Source organism: Henckelia pumila, unplaced genomic scaffold, assembly GCF_033568475.1.
Source record: "Henckelia pumila isolate YLH828 unplaced genomic scaffold, ASM3356847v2 CTG_549, whole genome shotgun sequence".
In the NCBI taxonomy this organism is placed as follows: Eukaryota; Viridiplantae; Streptophyta; class Magnoliopsida; order Lamiales; family Gesneriaceae; genus Henckelia; species Henckelia pumila.
The window spans coordinates 88,894-107,771 of NW_027331861.1; the positions used below are offsets into that span (position 1 = coordinate 88,894).

Sequence of the window (18,878 nt, forward strand, 5' to 3'; positions counted from 1 at the left end):
TTTTTAATATTTTACAAGGAAATTTGATACAAATAACTATATTTTAATATAAGGAACCGTGGGCCTGCTATTAATTCCACATTTATCTCACATGGACCATATTCTTTTGTCTTTTATTTCAATTCCAACTTTATATAATTGCCAAAATATATCCAATGAATGATACGTATTTCAATTCTCCTATAACATTTGTTAGGCGAGTTTATTGCACAATATTATATGATTTATTTGATTAATTGTGATTTTTAGCTTATTACATTAATCCTATGATTATCAGTGCATATCAAATAAAATTAATTTTTAGTGAAACGGTCTAATCGATTTTATTCTTTTAATTTGAGTTATTTATATAAAATTTTTTTTTTTTTTGACACTTTTCTTCAAAAAAAAAAAATAATTTTTGACACTAGAAATATTACTATGATTTGAAGGGGAAAAAAAAATAAAAATAAAAAAATTCCAATATGCGTCAGCAGAGCTATCCAAATTCAGGGGAAGGGTTTTTTCACACGCGCAAGAAATGCAATACGAGCCGCCATTGCTCGTATAACAATAGGGGATTGCTTGCGCCACAACCCACAATCGGCCACTGCCCATTTTTCAAGAACACCCATCATTTCTTTCCCACAAAATCCGATATTGTTTCCTCGAATTTTTGCCTTCCACATTTCTTATATCCGTTTGTCATGGATATATGTATTGGCCACCAAGAACTAGATTTTAATTGAATAGTATCTGATTCTTGTACATATTATACGATCTGTTACAGATTTTTTCTTGGTTTCGTCTCCGGTTCTTGGTAATATACCAGTTTTAGAATGAAATCGGTCAGATTTTTTAACATGAAGCCCGGTAGTAGAATCTTTTTACCTTGCAAGAACGCGCCTTTATTGGTTGTTTCTTTTCCGCAAGCCTCCAAGTTTTCGGCTTGTTCCAATTTTCAATTTAGAACCCACAAGTTTCACACATGTTCCTCTCGGTTTCCCGGGTTTAAAACCATATTCAGCAATGCTCGGAGATCATGTTCTTCCCAAAATAGGAATTGGGGTCAGTCGGGTATTTTGTCAAGCATCCGCTGCCGTGATTCTTGCCCGAGAAGCCATTTTGTGATTGCTTGTGCTGCATCAAATATCAGGGATTTGTCAACTTCTGTTGAAACCCGCGTGAATGACAAGAATTTCGAGAAAATTTATGTGCATGGCGGGCTTAATGCCAAGCCATTGTCGGTGGAAAAGATTGATTTGGATTCAAATGCAAAGATTCATGGAGATGAGATGGAGTCTGAAAATCTTGAAAATGATGTAAAAAGTGAGAGATTAGATGAAACTAAGAGTGTGAGAGCAGGTAAAGAAGAGTCTGAGATGGAAAAGGAGGCGTGGAGGCTGCTGAGGAACGCCATCGTGACGTATTGTGGGAGTCCTGTGGGGACTCTGGCTGCCAATGATGCTAACGACAAGTTGCCTCTGAACTATGATCAGGTGTTTATAAGAGATTTTGTGCCGTCGGCCTTTGCGTTTTTGCTGAAGGGGGAAGGGGAGATTGTGAGGAATTTTCTGCTTCACACCTTGCAACTACAGGTATTTTGATTTTCAATTATGCCCATTTACATAATTACATGCACAGATACTGATGATGTATCCGTTATTTATATTTATTTTGTTTTAAAATTTGTTCTATGATGAATTCCACTTTCTACTTTGTTGGTTGTTTAGATTTAAAGAAGCTGAATTTTCCCCCATGTATTGGTCATTACATTAAAGTGCATTTTCGATGGATTGAGATTATGGAAAGTAAAGGGTTTGAGTGGATTATTTTGCATGTTTTAGAGGTATCAAATGATTGCATACTGCAAATGACAGAAAGTTAACGAAGAGTGGAAGAACTAATTGGGTATTGGGATCTATCAAATAGGGTAGAGGAATCGGATCTTGGTGTCTGATGGCATTACATAGGAATATAATTATGAAACCTCTGGTGAAACTGTTTGGGGATATTGTTTAGAAATTTATTTACTTGTCCATTTTTAAAGTGTTGAGGCTTAATCAGTTTTCTGGGAATTCCATTGTGGTGGTGATTGGGAGGTTGGATGAATTTAATCATGAGAAGATCTACAATTTAAAATGTTTTTCCTTATTTATTGTAACAGAGAAGACCTTTTACTCTATATTTTACTTTGAAATGACGTATGGGTGTATGCTGCAGGTTTCAGTTGATGAGAACTAGAATACATTTTAAACTTTACATAAATGCATGTTGGATTAGAAATGCAATGCTAGTTTTCTTTGTTGCCATTACAATTTATGTTTCAGTCTACATTCTACAATATGCTATTCATTTTCTTAGATGATAACATGAAACGAAAATGATTTGTTGCTCGGGCTTAGTTCTTGGTTTTCTAAAATATTTATCTTACTGATCTTTTTTTTAGGTCACTTGGGGTGTGATTTGGTTACTTAATTCTTTTCATTTATATTTCTTGTTCCTCATGTTTTCTTATTTATTACTAGAGTTGGGAGAAAACAGTGGACTGCTACAGCCCTGGACAAGGATTGATGCCAGCAAGTTTTAAAGTTAGATCTGTAGCTTTAGATGATAACAAGTTTGAAGAAGTTTTAGATCCCGATTTTGGAGAGTCAGCTATTGGCCGTGTAGCACCTGTGGACTCTGGTACGTGTTTCTACTTAATGCTAGTGATTAGTAGCTGTGTATTTGAGTTTGTGTAAATATGTGGCTTTATTTGATCTCTTTTCTTATTTCATTTTAATGTTCCTTTTCTAATGAAATTAGCTTTGTTTAATTCAACTGCATATGAATTAGAACAGTCATTTCCCATTTTTGTCAACACGACACACTGGTTATTTAGAATTAAAATTTGAAGTTTTTGTGTAGGACTATGGTGGATCATCTTATTGAGAGCTTATGGGAAGCTTACTGGTGACTATGCATTACAGGAAAGAGTGGATGTTCAGACAGGGATAAAACTGATTCTAAACCTTTGCTTGTCTGATGGTTTCGATATGTTTCCTTCATTGCTTGTCACTGATGGCTCTTGTATGATAGATCGGCGAATGGGTATTCATGGGCATCCCTTAGAGATTCAAGTAAGTCATTCCTTCAGTTCTTGTGTGTTTATGTATAAATATCTTAGCTGCTTTTATTTTGGGCTTTTCTCCCAGACTGTTTTGTTTACTTTGTTGTTCACTCAAAAATCTCGTGGACTTCCTTTTCTGTGACATCACTAACTATTTGAATTTTGAGAAATTGATATTAATTCTCATAATTTAGCTGTTAAAGTTGGTGAGGGAAAGCTCAATTCATCTTCGGATATCAACTAAAAATTGCATATTTGGCTCACTATCATATACGGCATGATTTACTTCCCTATTAATGGGAGAGTATGTGTATGATTAAGCTATAAAAAATTTCCAAGCAAATGCATACACAGGATGATTTTGAGATGGAGACCTTGGAAGAACAATTCAAAGGTTTGCTCTTAACATGTTTCATCTTGCAGGCTTTGTTTTACTCAGCCCTTCGGTGTTCGCGTGAGATGCTTACATTAGATGATGGATCCAAAAATTTGGTCAGGGCTGTCAGTAATAGGCTCAGTGCGCTGTCATTTCATATTCGTGAATATTACTGGGTTGATCTGAAGAAAATTAATGAAATCTACAGATATAAGACCGAGGAGTATTCCATGGAAGCCACTAACAAGTTTAATATATACCCGGAACAAATTCCTCACTGGTTGATGCATTGGATTCCTGAGACGGGTGGTTATCTTATTGGCAATCTGCAGCCAGCTCACATGGACTTCAGGTTCTTCACACTTGGAAATCTCTGGTCCATAGTGTCGTCCTTGTGTACTCCAAAACAAAACGAGGCTATACTCAATCTCATAGAAGCTAAATGGGATGATCTTATTGGTCAAATGCCTTTGAAGATATGTTACCCTGCTCTGGAGTCAGAAGAATGGCGAATAATCACTGGCAGTGACCCAAAGAATACGTAAGTCCCCACAACTTGGTGATGCGTCGTTTTCAACTTCCAATGTGGTTGAAATTTTTAGATATCTAAAGTATAATGTCCTGAACGTTATTTATTGGAATTTTTGCAGACCATGGTCGTACCATAATGGTGGATCTTGGCCGACTCTTCTATGGCAGGTAAATATAGCATGGAAATTAACTTTTTCTCGTGCTAGAGATTTGTTCGAATGGTGTTAAATAATTAACTCATTCTGATGAAAATGAAGGAAAAGAACCATAAGAATCAGCTTAATGTTGGTAGAAACTTCAGAGGGTGATTTCTTGTATATTTGGTCCACAACTAGAAAACGTATACTCCCAAGTATGTTATGTTGATATCAGATTCTTATGAATCTATATCGATCAACCAGGGATAATCAGAGAGAAGTAAAAGACGGGTATTATACATTGTCAGCTAATCAATAACAACCTTTCTTGAATTCTTGTCTTATGTTCTCTCAGTTCACATTGGCATGCATGAAGATGGGTCGGACAGAACTGGCCAAGGAAGCAATCACTTTAGCGGAAAAAAGGCTTCAAACAGATCAATGGCCTGAATACTACGACACAAGGAATGGAAAGTTCATAGGAAAACAAGCTAGACTGTACCAAACATGGTCAATCGCTGGATATCTGACATCTAAAATGCTGCTAGATAATCCCAAAATGGCATCCGTTTTGTTTTGGGAAGAAGACTACGATCTTCTCGAAACCTGTGTCTGTGCCTTGAGCAACTCTAGCCGTAAGAAGTGCTCCCGTAGGCTTGCCAAGTCACAGATTCTAGTCTGATGAAAACCAGATTCTCCAATAGCGAAGGTTCGGTCTCTGCTGTACATAGGGTAGTTTTATGGGTAGTTCAATGATGCTATTTTTATACAAAACTTACACGAGTTTGTTTCAGGCATATTGTTGCTTCGAGCAACTCTTAGATGGAGGCGCCCTCATATTTATACGAGTGGCCTCGTAATTTATGTTAGCTATAGCCGAAATCGAAGTTTATACTGATATTATTTCATTTACAAGACGTTGAATTTGAGAATTTTATTATGTTATAAATTTCATAGAGCATTGAGAGAAGAACTGTAAATGTAATATGTTTGACGTACTTTTATATCCATATCAAATATCTACCGTTATATTTGTTTTCTACTTTTCTTTGTCACATTTGAATGAGCACTGACCAGAGTGTGACTCAAAATAAATACAATATAATAAATAAAATGTATATTTACATGCAATTATTGAATGACGCTCATGTAGTTTTTGAAATCACTGTGTTTATTGGATTTGAACATAAATAAAAATCATTTTTATATGTTGATTTTGTGTAATTCAAATGAAATCTAGAAATTGGTGGGATGGTGATTATGCTTGTACAAAAATAATTATGTTAGCATAATTAGTGCTAAAATATCTTATTTATCTGACATTATTATTATTATTATTATTATTATTATTATTATTATTATTATTATTATTATTATTATTATTATTATATTGGGGGTGGGAGTTTTAAATGGTCTTGAACCCAATACTTCTCCCAATCGTAACAGATTGGCGTCATACTCACTTTTGATTTTCAGGTTTCACTTTTATTTTCAAAAGTTATCTAACTTCTTATTTTCCCATCTTTTCATATTTTATAAATTTAATTAATTACTTCTCCAAAGACATAATATTTACCACCCCCTTAATATCTTAAGTTGTGTTTGTTGTTAAATCTTCTCTTAACACTTAACATTAGTAATGGGCCACATTATGATGAATTATGTGTCCATTCTTCCATACAAAATAATGTAGTAGAAGGAATATAAAAAAGAAACATAAAAAACAATTAAATTATGTCCATTTAACAGAAATATTATATATTGGACGAGGATAGTTGGTCTCAATCTTGGATAGATTTGGATCTAGTACGATTACCAGGCATTAATGTAGTTTTCGCATGCTAACAAAATCACTTATATTTTAATTTGTTAAGCTGAATTTTAAAAATTATTTTATGAATACACCAATTTTATATTTGAATTTGGCATTTTATGTAATCTATAGTTTTAAAAAAAATTTGTATTTAATTTTTTTTAAAAAAAATATTTACCTAAATATTTGGAAAAATGTTAACTGATTGGATTAACAAATCTGCACCGTCACCATATAACTTGCATGAGTCTCACAGTCAGATAAATTCCAAATTCAAATCCAGATAAGAGCATGTTGCATGGAAAATTTGTTCTATAATAATCTGTTTGCTAGAACAAAGTCAATTAAGAACAAGAATATCAATATTAACTACATCAAATCGATCCACTCAACTCCAACCACTCCCACAAAATTAAAGGGATTCATGCTAAGAGCTGGTAATCGAGGGGAAAGCTTTTTAAAGAAAATAACGCAGAGATGACCAATTCTGAAGTACCTTCCTCGTTGTTTTCCTTTTCCTATGGACTTTCTTGAACTTAAGGGGCTTCATTTATTGAAAGTACTCTTAATCTTTGAATTCGTTGGATCCATCGATCAACTAACAGCCGCTGTCATAAGGTTTTGCGTCTCCATTCCATTTCCGTTACACAAATTGTTAATCAAAGATTCCACGTGCTTAATAGTTTTTGGCATTGAACCAGTAAGCACCTACATAGAATGGTATACGTCAAAATCACACCAACATATACTTTTGGCCAAGTGTCCTCTGGTATGGCCAAATAACAAACCTATGAAAAAACCATATGGAAGATTCCCCCCTCTATGTTTGCGAAGAGTTTTTGTGATAGAATCTATGCTGTCTGATTATCATTACACTATAACTCTCATGGATTTTACCATTATACCTTTCTGTAACAATTAAGTAGTTTCTTGGCATTTTCTTCCCTAATACTTTTTATTTTTTATCGTTCACAAACGGGATATCAGTCAATTTTTCAAGGACAAAAAACTGGTGGGGATGTTCTACTTGATTCTTCTAAACAAGCAATTTTTTCCCAACATTTCCAGAAAAACATTAGGAATACTTGACCTGACACTCATAGGCCTTTGCCAATAATAAGGATCCGGAAAACATGTTGTGCTGCTCAAATGTTATCATCTATAAATGAAAAAATTATTGGCGTCGAGGGTAGCCTACTATTTCACAAAAGCTTAAGTTGTCATCGGGCTTAATTTGCATTTATTCAACAAACACCAAGGGTGTTTCCACCACTTCATTTTCAGATGTGACACTTGCTCTTTTAACATACCACAGAGTAGATACACCATCCAGCCATAAATGATAAACATAATAGACTCCCGAATGATGGAGCAATAATCCACAAAGATTTACCTCATATCCTGATTCTGTGATGAGAACTTCGTCTTCTATCCTTATACCAATTCCTTGATACCTGCATATTATGCCCAACCTCATGAATAATTTGAAGTGATTACTGATAGCTTGGTTAAAAACTTAAAATGCAAGCAAACAATCCTGTTTGCAGCTTTGGCAATTGCTTTGCTGTTTCAGTTTTATTGGACGGGGAGATATTCTGAGGTGAACTCAGTGATTTAGAGAACTTAACCAGTACAACATGGTTAAAGAAGTAAGCATTTTCTACCAACACGAGAAAATATCAGGTGAGCGATATTTGACCACATAACGAGTGCCCTTTAGGTAGAAATTATTGGGATCATGTTGTGATAGCATCAAAACTTTCATGGTTTCTTTTAATTAACTTGCTGAGACGTCTACTTAGATAATACAGGCAAAAGTAAGTTTATTTTTCTGGAAGCATTTTCATGTTATCAGGCTCTAACATGTAGGTTTATCATTGAGCAAACCAAACAATTTCCTCCAAAAGGCTAACACAGCATAAGTACGACTCTGGTTTAGAATTTTGCAAAGGAACAGAGATTAATTAGGTAAAGTGACAAAAGTACCTCCCAGGACAATCAAAATTAGAAGGAATATAAACTCCTGGTTCAATTGTGATTACCTGTCAAAGGCAAAAGTAGAATAAGAGTTACAAAAAAAAAGAAAAGAAAAAGGCAAAAGACAGAATACAAATTTTCAAAGCAAGTGGAGGTCTCTTTGTTACTTGACCATTTGTATACGACTACAAAGAACGGCAAGTCAGAGCTTCAATTTGGGTGCATCAAATTCACATTCCTTTCTCGATGGATAAATGTTAAAAATCGATCCTTCTTCCAATCACTACTCCTAATCAGTTTATAACAAAAAAGTTAAAACGCCAATTCACAATAAAACTTACAACACCAGGTTTCAAGGGGCGGTCATAGCTAATTTTTGAGCAATCATGAACATCCATTCCGAGATAGTGACCTAGGATACAATTAATGAATGCAAAATCAGGACAAATATCAAGGCACGATATATACATCGCTAATTTATCCAGAGAACAAAATTTCTAATACATAAAATTTAAGTACAAAAGTGGGTGAAATAGTTGAAATAACCTATATTGGTAGGGTTCAGCGAATGGTAAATTTGAGGATTATCTTTTTTCAGTATTCCAATTTCTTTAAATCCTCTCCGCAATTTATTGCCCTAACCGAAAAGTACAAATCTTTTTAGTCAGTAAGCTGCTGCTCAATTGATGATTAGAGATAGCAAAATAAGCAAATTAGAGTCCGTGGTACACAGGTAAAACAGTAGCAGAAAATAAAATGAGAGGAACACATTGAAAACACAAAAGAATGCAATGGTAATTTCTCAAAAGAATAAAACCAATGTCCAAATGATTCCCAATATAAGTGCATGTAAACATGAATATAAATAAATAAAGGTAGAGGTACCTAGATATCAGTTGTTTGACTACATCAAGTTTAAAACAAGGGAAGACTAAACTTGAGAAACTAATTTCTATCCAAGGGTCTAATATAATTTAAGCAATACGAACATAAGAAAAGACATGTTGGGTCCATTCAAGCTTTACCGAATAGTTGTGTATTTCTCGAATGCTTGTGCCTGGTCTACAGAGCTTTACACATTCTTCATTTGTCTCCAATAAAAGGTCATAAAGTTCTTCCTGAATAATTACAACAAAACATTACTCTAGATTAACATCAAAGAGCAAAGCATTTAAAGCTTTAAAGATGAAATTGTTTGACCCTTTGATTGGAGGACAATTAAAAGCCTCAAGCAACTTATCACAGCAGAAAAAATACAAAATTACTCACACAAGAACTGCAATTAATTGCCACCACATACATCTAAACCATTCTTTCCAATAGCCCATGTGGGACATCGCAATCACTCGTTTGATGGATATTTGGTATCCTTGTTATGCTCTTTCACAATCTAGAATCAACACGAATGCTTACCAAATTGCCTTTCTGCATTATTATTACTTTTGGGATCTGCTCTTACACCTTTCACAATCTGATGGTTAGGTGATTGCAAGGACTTGTTTAAATGTGATCAACCAAAAAGCTTCGCATTTGTCGGCTTTTTATTCATTCATTTCATATCCATGCGGGATTGAGGCTCAAAATACCTACTTAAGAACATGACATCCTTACCGTGAACTGTGAAGTAACAAAATCCAAGATCATTCCACTAGTTGTTCGGATTTCAGAGATTGCTCCTGCCTATCTTACTCGTGAATTTAACACTTAACCCATGGATTAAGATATTATAGGTCTCACACACACCAGTGGTTCCAAATTGATAGCCAAAAGAGTAAATATTTTTGTTTGCACTACATGGTTGGTTAGATTCATTTAATATCTAATTGTTTATTCTTAAACAATAAAATTTTCCGACCATATATCTTTTACATGATCAAAATCTACATTCAAAATAAATAATCAACCAAGGAACCTAACATGGTAGTATAATGGCTGCCACAAATATAATGGTGGCTACCGACAAAACACAAACACAAACCAGCAAGAAACATTCAAATGGAGACTTCAAATTCCATTTCTACATCCTTCGGTACATGCACTATGAGTGAGCTCTTACTAGTGGGGGGTAAAGCCGTCTTCAAAATTCTTACCAAGAATTAAAATGTCTTTAGGTGAAAATTCTGTAACATGTACAGTTATAAGACAGGTGAAGAAAGCCTGACTAATTAGTTATAGTAAGCTATAACAATACAAAGATACCTGAGATGATGAGAATCCTCCACAAGGTGGCCACGTACGAGTAAGATCACTAACATAGCCATGGAGCTCACATCCAACATCCATGAGGACAAGGTCGCCTTCTCGTATCTGTACATAAGTTACACGAGTTAATTATAAAATTTAAATTGAATGGAAATATGAGAGGCGTCAAACTCACTCTCTGATCATTCCTTGCATAATGTATGATACTTCCATTGGGCCCTCCACCAACTACAGGATTGAATCTGTGAAAAACAAAAATTGAATACGACATGAAAAATCATCAGCTTGCAACACAATAGGAAATCTCACAGTTTATATCCTCGCTAACAAGTGCAAGTAATGGATATAAAGATAAATTTTCAAAATAGAGAAACTTTTCAATCTACATCATCATGGAAGTTTAAATTTCTCCACTCTAACTTCTTGCGTCAAGGCAATATTTTCATGTTGTAGAAAGGGACTTGGAAGCAAATTTGTGATTATCACTTTGCTCTGTCAGTTACCAATTTCTATAAGTAAAAAAGAAAACACTTACGCCATTCTTTGCGCGCCTCTCATTCTGCATTCATATTCAAACTTTGCCGACAACATTCCTTCATTAGGAAATAATTTTGAATGCATCATCGTTTGGAGAAGAGCCTATCCAATATGAAATATGTAAAAAGGAAAATAGGATAACATTTGCAGGCAAATAACCATGTCAGAAAGTGGAGAGTGGGTTTAACATTTTTATCAACGCAAATGACCCACAATGCACTCTATCAGTTTAATGAGTACTGCAATGCCGTTTAGTTGCATTATCCAAGCACACATCTAATTTAGAATGGCAAATCACAAAGTCTGAAAAAAAAGGCAGCAGCAAGTCTGAAGAAACAAATGGTGAGCTTGTTTTTGTAGAAATTTAGAAGTTCCTACATTGGAAGATGTGATGGCTAGAGAAGAAACAAAAAAATATATACTAAAACTATTAATCTCACTGATTCCAAAGATGAGTGTGTAATAAGATACTGCAATAAAATAAAATTTTAAAATAAATCAGTAGCATCATATAAGAAATTGCATTTAAAACGCCAGTAGCATCCATATAAGAATTGCATGATAAATCAGAATAATATTCTCGTGCTAGTGTTTTGATCTCTTATTAAGTGTATTACTTTCAAATGGTAAAAGCGTGTGCCCGAAAATTACACGACGTCTATTCAAATTGTAAGCTCATAAAAATAGCCACAAGGTGTAGTTTGGTTCGAAAACTACGTCTGGACAGAAAAATTGCATCCAAAAGAATAAGCTTGCTTAGCTACAACCCTTACATGGACTCGATACCTGACAAGCTATGGATGCAGAATGCCTCATCAAGTTGAGCTCTGCTTGTGATTTAACCCATCGTGCTTCATGAGTATAGACTGAAAAATCTTTAACTTTGCCATTGTAAGTTGCTCTTTGAAATGCCTCCAAGTTTGTATAAATAGATTTAGATGTATTCACATTATGAAACAACTGGGATGATCTTTCTATCATCCTTGAGAGAATCTGAAAAAAGAAAGTTAAGAGAATTGGAGGAAAACGTAAATAGAGCATCTAAAGCCAGAGAAGCAGTAGATAGTCATAAGTCTAACACTCTAACCTAAACAATGAACTTAGATCTATGCACAAAAAGTTGGCATGGAGGCAGGTAACCTAGTTTTCAATTTTTTTACTTTTGGTTTTCAAAAGGATTGAGAACAACCAAAACTGAAACCGGAAAAAATATTCATATTCCAGATCCAAACTCTGTCATTGTATTATCTTATTACAAAGTTAACCTTTATTACATATTCATCAACACTACCTAAACTTTTTAAAACACCAGGTTTGATGTTGTCCTTTAGCACAACTTATGAAATACAAATAAAAAAGTTATCTGGAATAAACAATTTTCTTTATGTTGGCCAAAACATATTATTTGTTTGTTTGTTTACAGGCGGTGCTGCAGAGGTACTGATGAATTGTGATCTACATGTTGCACAAAAAGTAAAATTTGTCTTTGGATAGTTGAAATTACAAACAGTTAAAGACATCAGAAGTATAGATAAATAATCTGTTGTTTTCCAACAAAGCACGAACGAGAGGTAGTCCTTGATGATAAGATGAGGTGAATACATTAGTACAACAGCAATGGACAGAGCCGTTTCTAATCTTCACCTCATAAAACAAACCTCAATCTGGAGAAAAATTCAGGTAGATACAACAATTATTTGAAGTATTTACGCTTTAGTAGGAAATATTATTAGGTTTGCAGGTGTATCTCACTGATGCACATTTGAAATATGCTGAAAGTTTATGAAATATGCTATAAGGAAGACGATCAATACCTTATCAAGCATGCTTAGTGGGTACGCTTTGTCAGCCTTGAATGTCCCAAGAGCTACATCAGCTCCAGCAATCTCTCCTTGCCACATGATGTCCTGAAACATGATAAATGGTTACAACTAGAACTTGATAGCTTCTTTCTCAAGTTTGTGGTATTCTGTCATTTCCATGGTTCAGACAAGTCATATTTAAAAGGGAGTTATTACTTGTATCTTGGATTACATGCACACTGATATTTTCTTAGAAGAGTGTTGATTAACAAGTTACTTAAGAAAAATAATTTAAAAAGGAATGGGAAACTTTTGGCTTACATCAGGCTTTGCTTCCGGCATGAACATGCATAAACCACAGTCATGGCCTAAAACTGCAATGCCGCCTGGCTGTTGGCAGCCGGTGATGTATTGATAATCAGCATCTTGTCGAAATTTATATGGCACAACATCATTCATCATCTTTACTGGGGCAGATGCAACAATCGCTAAACTATCATGTGGAAGAAGTTCCAACAATTTCTTCCTTCTCGATATATATTCTTCAATGCTGATGCCAGGCGTAATCTCTCCTTCCTTTATTATCTACGATAACATTGATTACAAAAGCTTAACTTTCCCTGCCCATAGTAAAAGCTCAATTGCTATGATGATATACATCAGCATTGTAAGTAACGAAATAACTTGTAGCAGATTGCAAAGAAACACCTGAGGGTGAGTGGCAGCCGATGGTTGTCCCACATCGCGAACTGCCCGACTAGAATATGCACTGGCCTTGACTACCTTTTAATCAATGGCTCATATAATCAATGGCTCAATAACATGAGTTTAAAAGAAAATGCATGTCATGTAAATTCGATCATACTAGGAAAAAAATGTGAATCTCTCTACAACCTTCTAAACAATACACCATGAATGTAATCCAAAAAATGATTCCTTCCACAACTAACAACTAATAGGTACAATGAACTCATACAGAAATAACTGATTAACCCAATGACTCTTAACATGGTAGCAAAATGACTTGAAATGAGCAGGAAGTGAATTACAAGCACAGTTACCAGTTCTTGCAGAAATAAAAGTGAATTACACACACACACACATATTTAAAAATAGTTTACTGTATACACAACCGCTTCACTTTCAACTGTAAACTATTCTGAACTCGGATCAACGCCCCAAAATTTCTCAACCAGCTCGGGCAGAATTCCCAGGAACAAACTCAATCACTTAATCCAATTCTAAATTACACAGAACAAGAAAAAATTATGAAACGACGCAACCACTTCAAAAAAAGAAAAAGGAAAAAAAATCAACTTAGAACATGGAAATGAGTTTCAACATAAAAAAAATAGTGGATGTCAAGGAAAAATACAAACTTGATTCAAGATATTGGATGGGTGTATGTGCAATAGATTTCTCCGAGCAATATGCATAACTGACCCCTTTTAGTTTCCTCTCTTTATGCGATTGAATGAATTGGGTATTTTTTGTTTCTTTTTGTGACAGTAGGAGAAATAACTGAGATAAAGTTTGCATTTTTAATTCAGTTTAGGGTTTTTAGCTTAGCTAAATGCATTGCTTGGTCATATGTTTCACAAGTTTTGGGAGAACCCATAAATATTATAACCTTACCCGGACACCCCATTATAATTTATGAACGTTCTAAAAAGTCTTACGGTGTACTGGATTTGGAGTGGATTTGGTGGAATTTGGATTTGCAAATACGGTTTTGGTGTTTGACAAAATGAAATTTTAAAACGGGATTCGTATTTGATGTGATTTCATGGAATTTCATTTAACTAACTGAAATCCTTACAAAATTGATCGGATTTCATGGGATTTCATGAGATTTGGGTTTTTAAAATAATAAAATTATTTGTAATAATAAATTTATAAACTTTAGTTACAAATTTAAGTTTTCCTAACATTTTTTTTACAAAATATCATTTTCTTAAAATTTATGCTATTAAATTCCAATATGTATTTTAACTTTTTTCCAAACACCAAAATGAAATTTGAATTCCATGAATTTAAAATCCAAATCAAATTCCAATTCTAAATACAATTCCAAATTCCATTTTTAGGCATCCAAACATACTGTTAGGCTGGCTGAGGCGGCATTTTAAGCGGGCCTAGACGGTTTTTTCTTTTTAACATAAATATCTAATTATTTTAGTTTGATTTATTTTAATATTTTTCAATAATTCCTCTTTATCTAATTAACATGTAAGTTGCGTTTTTTCAAGTCTAAATATTTAATTATTATCGTTTATCTTAATATTTATCCAATAATTTTTTGTTATCAAATTCAACTCAAAATACATAATGTATTTGTCGTTTTTATCCGATACAAATTGATGGACAAATATGTTAAATAATTTTTTTAAAAAAATATTAAAATTAAAAAATACAATATCTTATAAGTTGATTTAGGCAGCCGTCTAGGTGGATTTTGAGGCGTCTAGGCGGCGATTAGGTGTCCTAAACCACCAATTAATGTAATAACTCTCAGAAACTTCAACTGTTTAAAATCGAAACGATGAACAATCTCCTATTGTCTAGGCGATCGTAGGCGCTGCCTTTTATAACACTGTAATTTATACATGATGGGAATGTTTAGATCTCGGTTTGGTTTGATTTTGATAAATCTATTTTGGTCTTTTTGTTTTTCGTTTAGAAATATATAACTTGATGTCCGAATCCATTTTCTTTTGCGATTTATTCGTTTTGAGAACTATTTTAATAGTGATTGAAATATTTTTTTTTAAAATAATATATATATATATATATATATATATATATAGATATTTTTCTAGTGTAAAATTTAAATATAAAATCTAAATCTAAATGAATTAAATAAATAACAATCAACTACATTATTCAAAAAGATTCTTAATTCACTAAATATCATCTCATAATATATATTTTATCTAAAGATTGATAAATTTTTTAGTTTTTTTGGGTTTGATTTTGACGTATATAAAAGAAATCGAACTCTATTAGCTTTGATTTTAACATTTATATCCGAATATAAAATATTCGATTTTCACATTGGTATTTGATTTCTTCAATTGAAATTTACGATTTTTTAAATTTTCAAACTGAAGTTTGAACATCCCTGATTAAAATTATGATATCTCCCGAATCGAACTCGATCCAATCATTTTTCATGATGGACAATTTTAGCTTAAAATTATATGCTTCAATCGGATGTCCAATATTTATGCTCTATATTTGGATCCACCATAAGGAATAGGATTATAGGAAGCGCGTTTGTCATGTGATAACGATTTAATTGTAATATATATATATATATATATATATATATATATATATATATATATATATTTAAAAGTATTTAATGGTAAAAAATTCATTCCACGTAATGTGCTAAAATCACAACTATTTTTTTTAAGTCAGTTAAAATCACAACTATCCCTGCACTTTATTTGAAATTTTTTTTTGAAAAATGCATGTAACGTGTAATCATCTATGTACATGTAGCATTATCCGGACTAAAAAATACGAAAAGCTCCAAAATATGGGTTCATATATATGTTTTAATTAATTAATAATATCATCGGACAAAGGTATGATCTCCTTCACTCGGAATAGTATAAAAGGTCCTTTCGATTTTATTTTATTTTTTTTTATGTCTGAATGTCCTTTTATTTATTTAACCATAAATAAAGCACAAGTTGTTTTACAAATTCATCCTTGGAAAGAAGTATCCCAAATAAAAATTTGATTAACATTCCCTCTATTTATTATATATTGTGTTTAATAAATTGCTTATATAAGTATTTTCTAATGTATGCAATTTTCAAATAATACAAACAATATATAATTCCAAAAACCTAATTACCATCACATAAAGTTCAATTTATCACCAATACTAATTTATTGAACATCTTTTCTTACATACCAAATGAAGCCTTTAATGGATGAATTAGCTAGGCTGGCTCTATAATGAGCTTGTGACCAATCTTGTAAGAAGCATAAGCATCAAGGCATGCATACTCAACCTGATATTTACTAAGTTCTCTTGCTTCCCAATTACTCATGCACACATGCTTAGGCTTTCTCAAGTTCATCCCACACACTTCCAAAGCAAGATCCTTCAATCCCGGCCGTCGGAACCGCCCCGGCCACCGCTCTTTAGCCGCCTCCCTCACGTCCCTGCTGCTGACGCACTCCAGCCCATATTCGTTCTTCAACTTGGAGATATCGTCTCCCACTTCGATCCCCACGAACGTGAAGTTGGGGTCCATGAGAAAGTTCTTGAGAGATTCCGGGATTTCGTCCATGTAGAAGAGCTGAAGGATCAAGCATTTCCCATCGATGCACAGTTGAAGGGTGGCTGATTTGTTGCTCATCGATTGGACTGGATGTGGCCGCCATTCGACGTCGAGACCGACCACCGTGGGCCTTCCGGCGTAAAGGGTGGTGATCTCGGCCACCCATTCGGCGGCGGTGGCGGCGGTGGAGGTGACGGTGGTTTCGATGGTTGCTCCGCCGAAGGTTATGTAGTATTTGGAGAGTGTGGGGTTGAATGTTATGGTGGAAGGGTTAGGGGTTTGAAATCGATGCATGTTTGCGTATATCAAAGGGGATTTGGTTCTTTACATGCACTTATTAAAAAATGAAGGATGTTTGTGTGTGTATATATATATATATTGTGAGGGATGAGAATTGAAGTTGAGGCGTCAACTCTAGGGGAGCTTTATCGGATGATTTGGAATTAATAGACTTCGATAAACGTGATACATTTCTCTTAATTAAATTAAATTAAATAATATATTTTTTATTGATTAGATCGAATTTTACAAAATTTATGTTTAAAAACTTATAGATCATGATCAAAAAAATCGGAATATGTTACATGGATATGTGTAAAGATGAAACAATGTAGTTTTTAAAATAAAGTTTGTATAAGTCGATTATTTTATTAAAGAGAAAAAAGAAAGGTGAATTTTAGTGTAAATGCTTTTGCTTTATTTTTGTGGAATGAGTGATAATGCTTTTGGTTGGAAAGGTGAATAATGATGTTAAAGAAAAGACGACTTTTCAAGTCTACTTCCGCACAACTTCCCACTCATAATATATCGTCTAAAAATTGTTACTCGGATTATGGTTAAAGTCATTTATAAGATGAAATTATATTTTCGGTCGGCTAAATCTTATTGGGAGAAATGATTTTTTGGTTTATATATTAACTTGTTCATTTATTTTGTTTTGGTTTCTTAATTAATTTTTCAAAGTTTGATTTTGATACGTGAACTTTTAATTTTTTATTTTTTGGTCCAATTGTTGACTTGGCAGCTTGACATGTCAACATTTTTCGTGTATGTAAAACCAACATTTGTCTATACCTATTTTTCCACATTTTTTGGGCTTTTACATATTTTATTGGGCTCTTTTGGCGATTTTTCATAATTAAAAGCTGAGCTCAATTGGTAATCTGGCCCAACTTGGCCTCAGTTTTGGGCTGGACATGATTATAACTTTGTTCTGGGCCTCAAGGACAAATAGGCCCACTGACAAGATTCAACGCTGCACTAAGGTGAAAATTATACTATAGGGCACCGTTTGGTTTGAGTGATAGGATAAGTAATCTATAGATAAATAATATAATATAAATTAAAAATAAATAAGAAAAAATAGTTAATACATTATTTGATTTGATGGATAGATTATAATTTATTTGATTTAATTGATGTAAAATTATTAATTAATAAATAGATAAATAAATAATATGAAAAAAATAAGGCGAAATTAATTGGGATAAGTTATACATAGATTAATAATACATCAAACCAAACAATGCCTAGAAGAATGATAATATCCGTTTGGTAGCCTATATTATTAATCTATGTATAATTTATCTTATACAATTATGTGTTCTTCTCGTCATGTTATTTATCCATTTATTAATTATTTATTTTACATCAATCAAATTATTAATTATTAATTATTTATCTTAAATCAATCAAATCATTGAATTTAAATTACTATATTACCCCTTATAAATAATATTATTCATATTTTATTTATTATTAAAATTACAAAATGATAATTTATCATTTTTATATAAAATTTAATCAATCAAATTAAATAAACTATAATCTATCAATCAAAGCAAATATTATATTAACTATCATTTTTTATTTATTTTTTATTATATTATAATACTTATCTATGTATTAATTATCATATCAGTCAAATCAAATGGAGCCTAGTGTATAAGGATAACATAATGATTTGAAAATATGATGTTTTATAAAAATCGAGTCAAACTTCGTATGAAACAAATATATTTTTAAATAATTCGTTATCCGCAAACAAAGTTAAAATAAATCGTTATAGCTTCTTCCGGTGATTTTCCATAGTTTCTATATGTATCATAATG

The 18,878-nt window shown here is 33.0% G+C and overlaps 3 protein-coding genes across 7 annotated transcripts; 1 reads left to right on the forward strand and 2 right to left on the reverse strand.

Annotated features, from left to right (window-relative positions):
• The first annotated feature begins 543 nt into the window (after nucleotides 1-543).
• On the forward strand, nucleotides 544-5,166 carry LOC140873413 (alkaline/neutral invertase A, mitochondrial-like). Of its 2 annotated transcripts, XM_073276516.1 has the most exons (7): nucleotides 544-1,577; nucleotides 2,508-2,667; nucleotides 2,890-3,101; nucleotides 3,515-4,008; nucleotides 4,118-4,166; nucleotides 4,491-4,844; nucleotides 4,930-5,166. In XM_073276516.1, exons 1-6 carry the CDS (start codon nucleotides 819-821, stop codon nucleotides 4,815-4,817), a joined length of 2,001 nt encoding a protein of 666 aa, XP_073132617.1. In that variant the 5' UTR covers nucleotides 544-818; the 3' UTR covers nucleotides 4,818-4,844; nucleotides 4,930-5,166. The 2 variants fall into 2 exon arrangements, with proteins under 2 accessions (XP_073132617.1, XP_073132616.1); XM_073276515.1 differs by having other exon boundaries at nucleotides 4,491-5,166.
• Nucleotides 5,167-6,240: 1,074 nt separating this feature from the next.
• On the reverse strand, nucleotides 6,241-14,020 carry LOC140873397 (intermediate cleaving peptidase 55, mitochondrial-like). Of its 4 annotated transcripts, none has more exons than XM_073276494.1 (14): nucleotides 13,846-14,016; nucleotides 13,175-13,249; nucleotides 12,788-13,051; nucleotides 12,479-12,571; nucleotides 11,451-11,657; nucleotides 10,663-10,766; nucleotides 10,303-10,369; nucleotides 10,125-10,232; nucleotides 8,951-9,043; nucleotides 8,472-8,562; nucleotides 8,267-8,337; nucleotides 7,935-7,990; nucleotides 7,342-7,402; nucleotides 6,241-6,656 (listed from the first exon to the last, which is right to left on the reverse strand). In XM_073276494.1, exons 1-14 carry the CDS (start codon nucleotides 13,900-13,902, stop codon nucleotides 6,543-6,545), a joined length of 1,461 nt encoding a protein of 486 aa, XP_073132595.1. In that variant the 5' UTR covers nucleotides 13,903-14,016; the 3' UTR covers nucleotides 6,241-6,542. The 4 variants fall into 4 exon arrangements, 3 of the variants coding, with proteins under 3 accessions (XP_073132595.1, XP_073132597.1, XP_073132596.1); XM_073276496.1 differs by having other exon boundaries at nucleotides 12,788-13,086; nucleotides 13,846-13,864; XM_073276495.1 differs by lacking the exon at nucleotides 13,846-14,016 and adding an exon at nucleotides 13,600-13,818.
• Nucleotides 14,021-16,239: 2,219 nt separating this feature from the next.
• On the reverse strand, nucleotides 16,240-17,088 carry LOC140873411 (3'-5' exonuclease-like). Its single transcript, XM_073276514.1, has one exon. It carries the CDS (start codon nucleotides 17,059-17,061, stop codon nucleotides 16,423-16,425), a length of 639 nt encoding a protein of 212 aa, XP_073132615.1. The 5' UTR covers nucleotides 17,062-17,088; the 3' UTR covers nucleotides 16,240-16,422.
• Between the last annotated feature and the right edge of the window lie 1,790 nt (nucleotides 17,089-18,878).

Bases quoted from the DNA above. Each gene is read 5' to 3' on its own strand.
- LOC140873413 (XM_073276515.1), top strand. From the start codon at position 819: ATGAAATCGGTCAGATTTTTTAACATGAAGCCCGGTAGTAGAATCTTT. The intron at 4,009-4,117 runs GTAAGTCCCCAC...GAATTTTTGCAG, and splicing joins GGCAGTGACCCAAAGAATAC to ACCATGGTCGTACCATAATG. The intron at 4,167-4,490 runs GTAAATATAGCA...ATGTTCTCTCAG, and splicing joins GGCCGACTCTTCTATGGCAG to TTCACATTGGCATGCATGAA.
- LOC140873397 (XM_073276494.1), bottom strand. From the start codon at position 13,902: ATGCATATTGCTCGGAGAAATCTATTGCACATACACCCATCCAATATC. The intron at 13,250-13,845 runs GTTTGTATTTTT...ATTGATTAAAAG, and splicing joins CATCCAATATCTTGAATCAA to GTAGTCAAGGCCAGTGCATA. The intron at 7,991-8,266 runs GTAAGTTTTATT...TGCCTTTGACAG, and splicing joins GCCCCTTGAAACCTGGTGTT to GTAATCACAATTGAACCAGG.
- LOC140873411 (XM_073276514.1), bottom strand. From the start codon at position 17,061: ATGCATCGATTTCAAACCCCTAACCCTTCCACCATAACATTCAACCCC.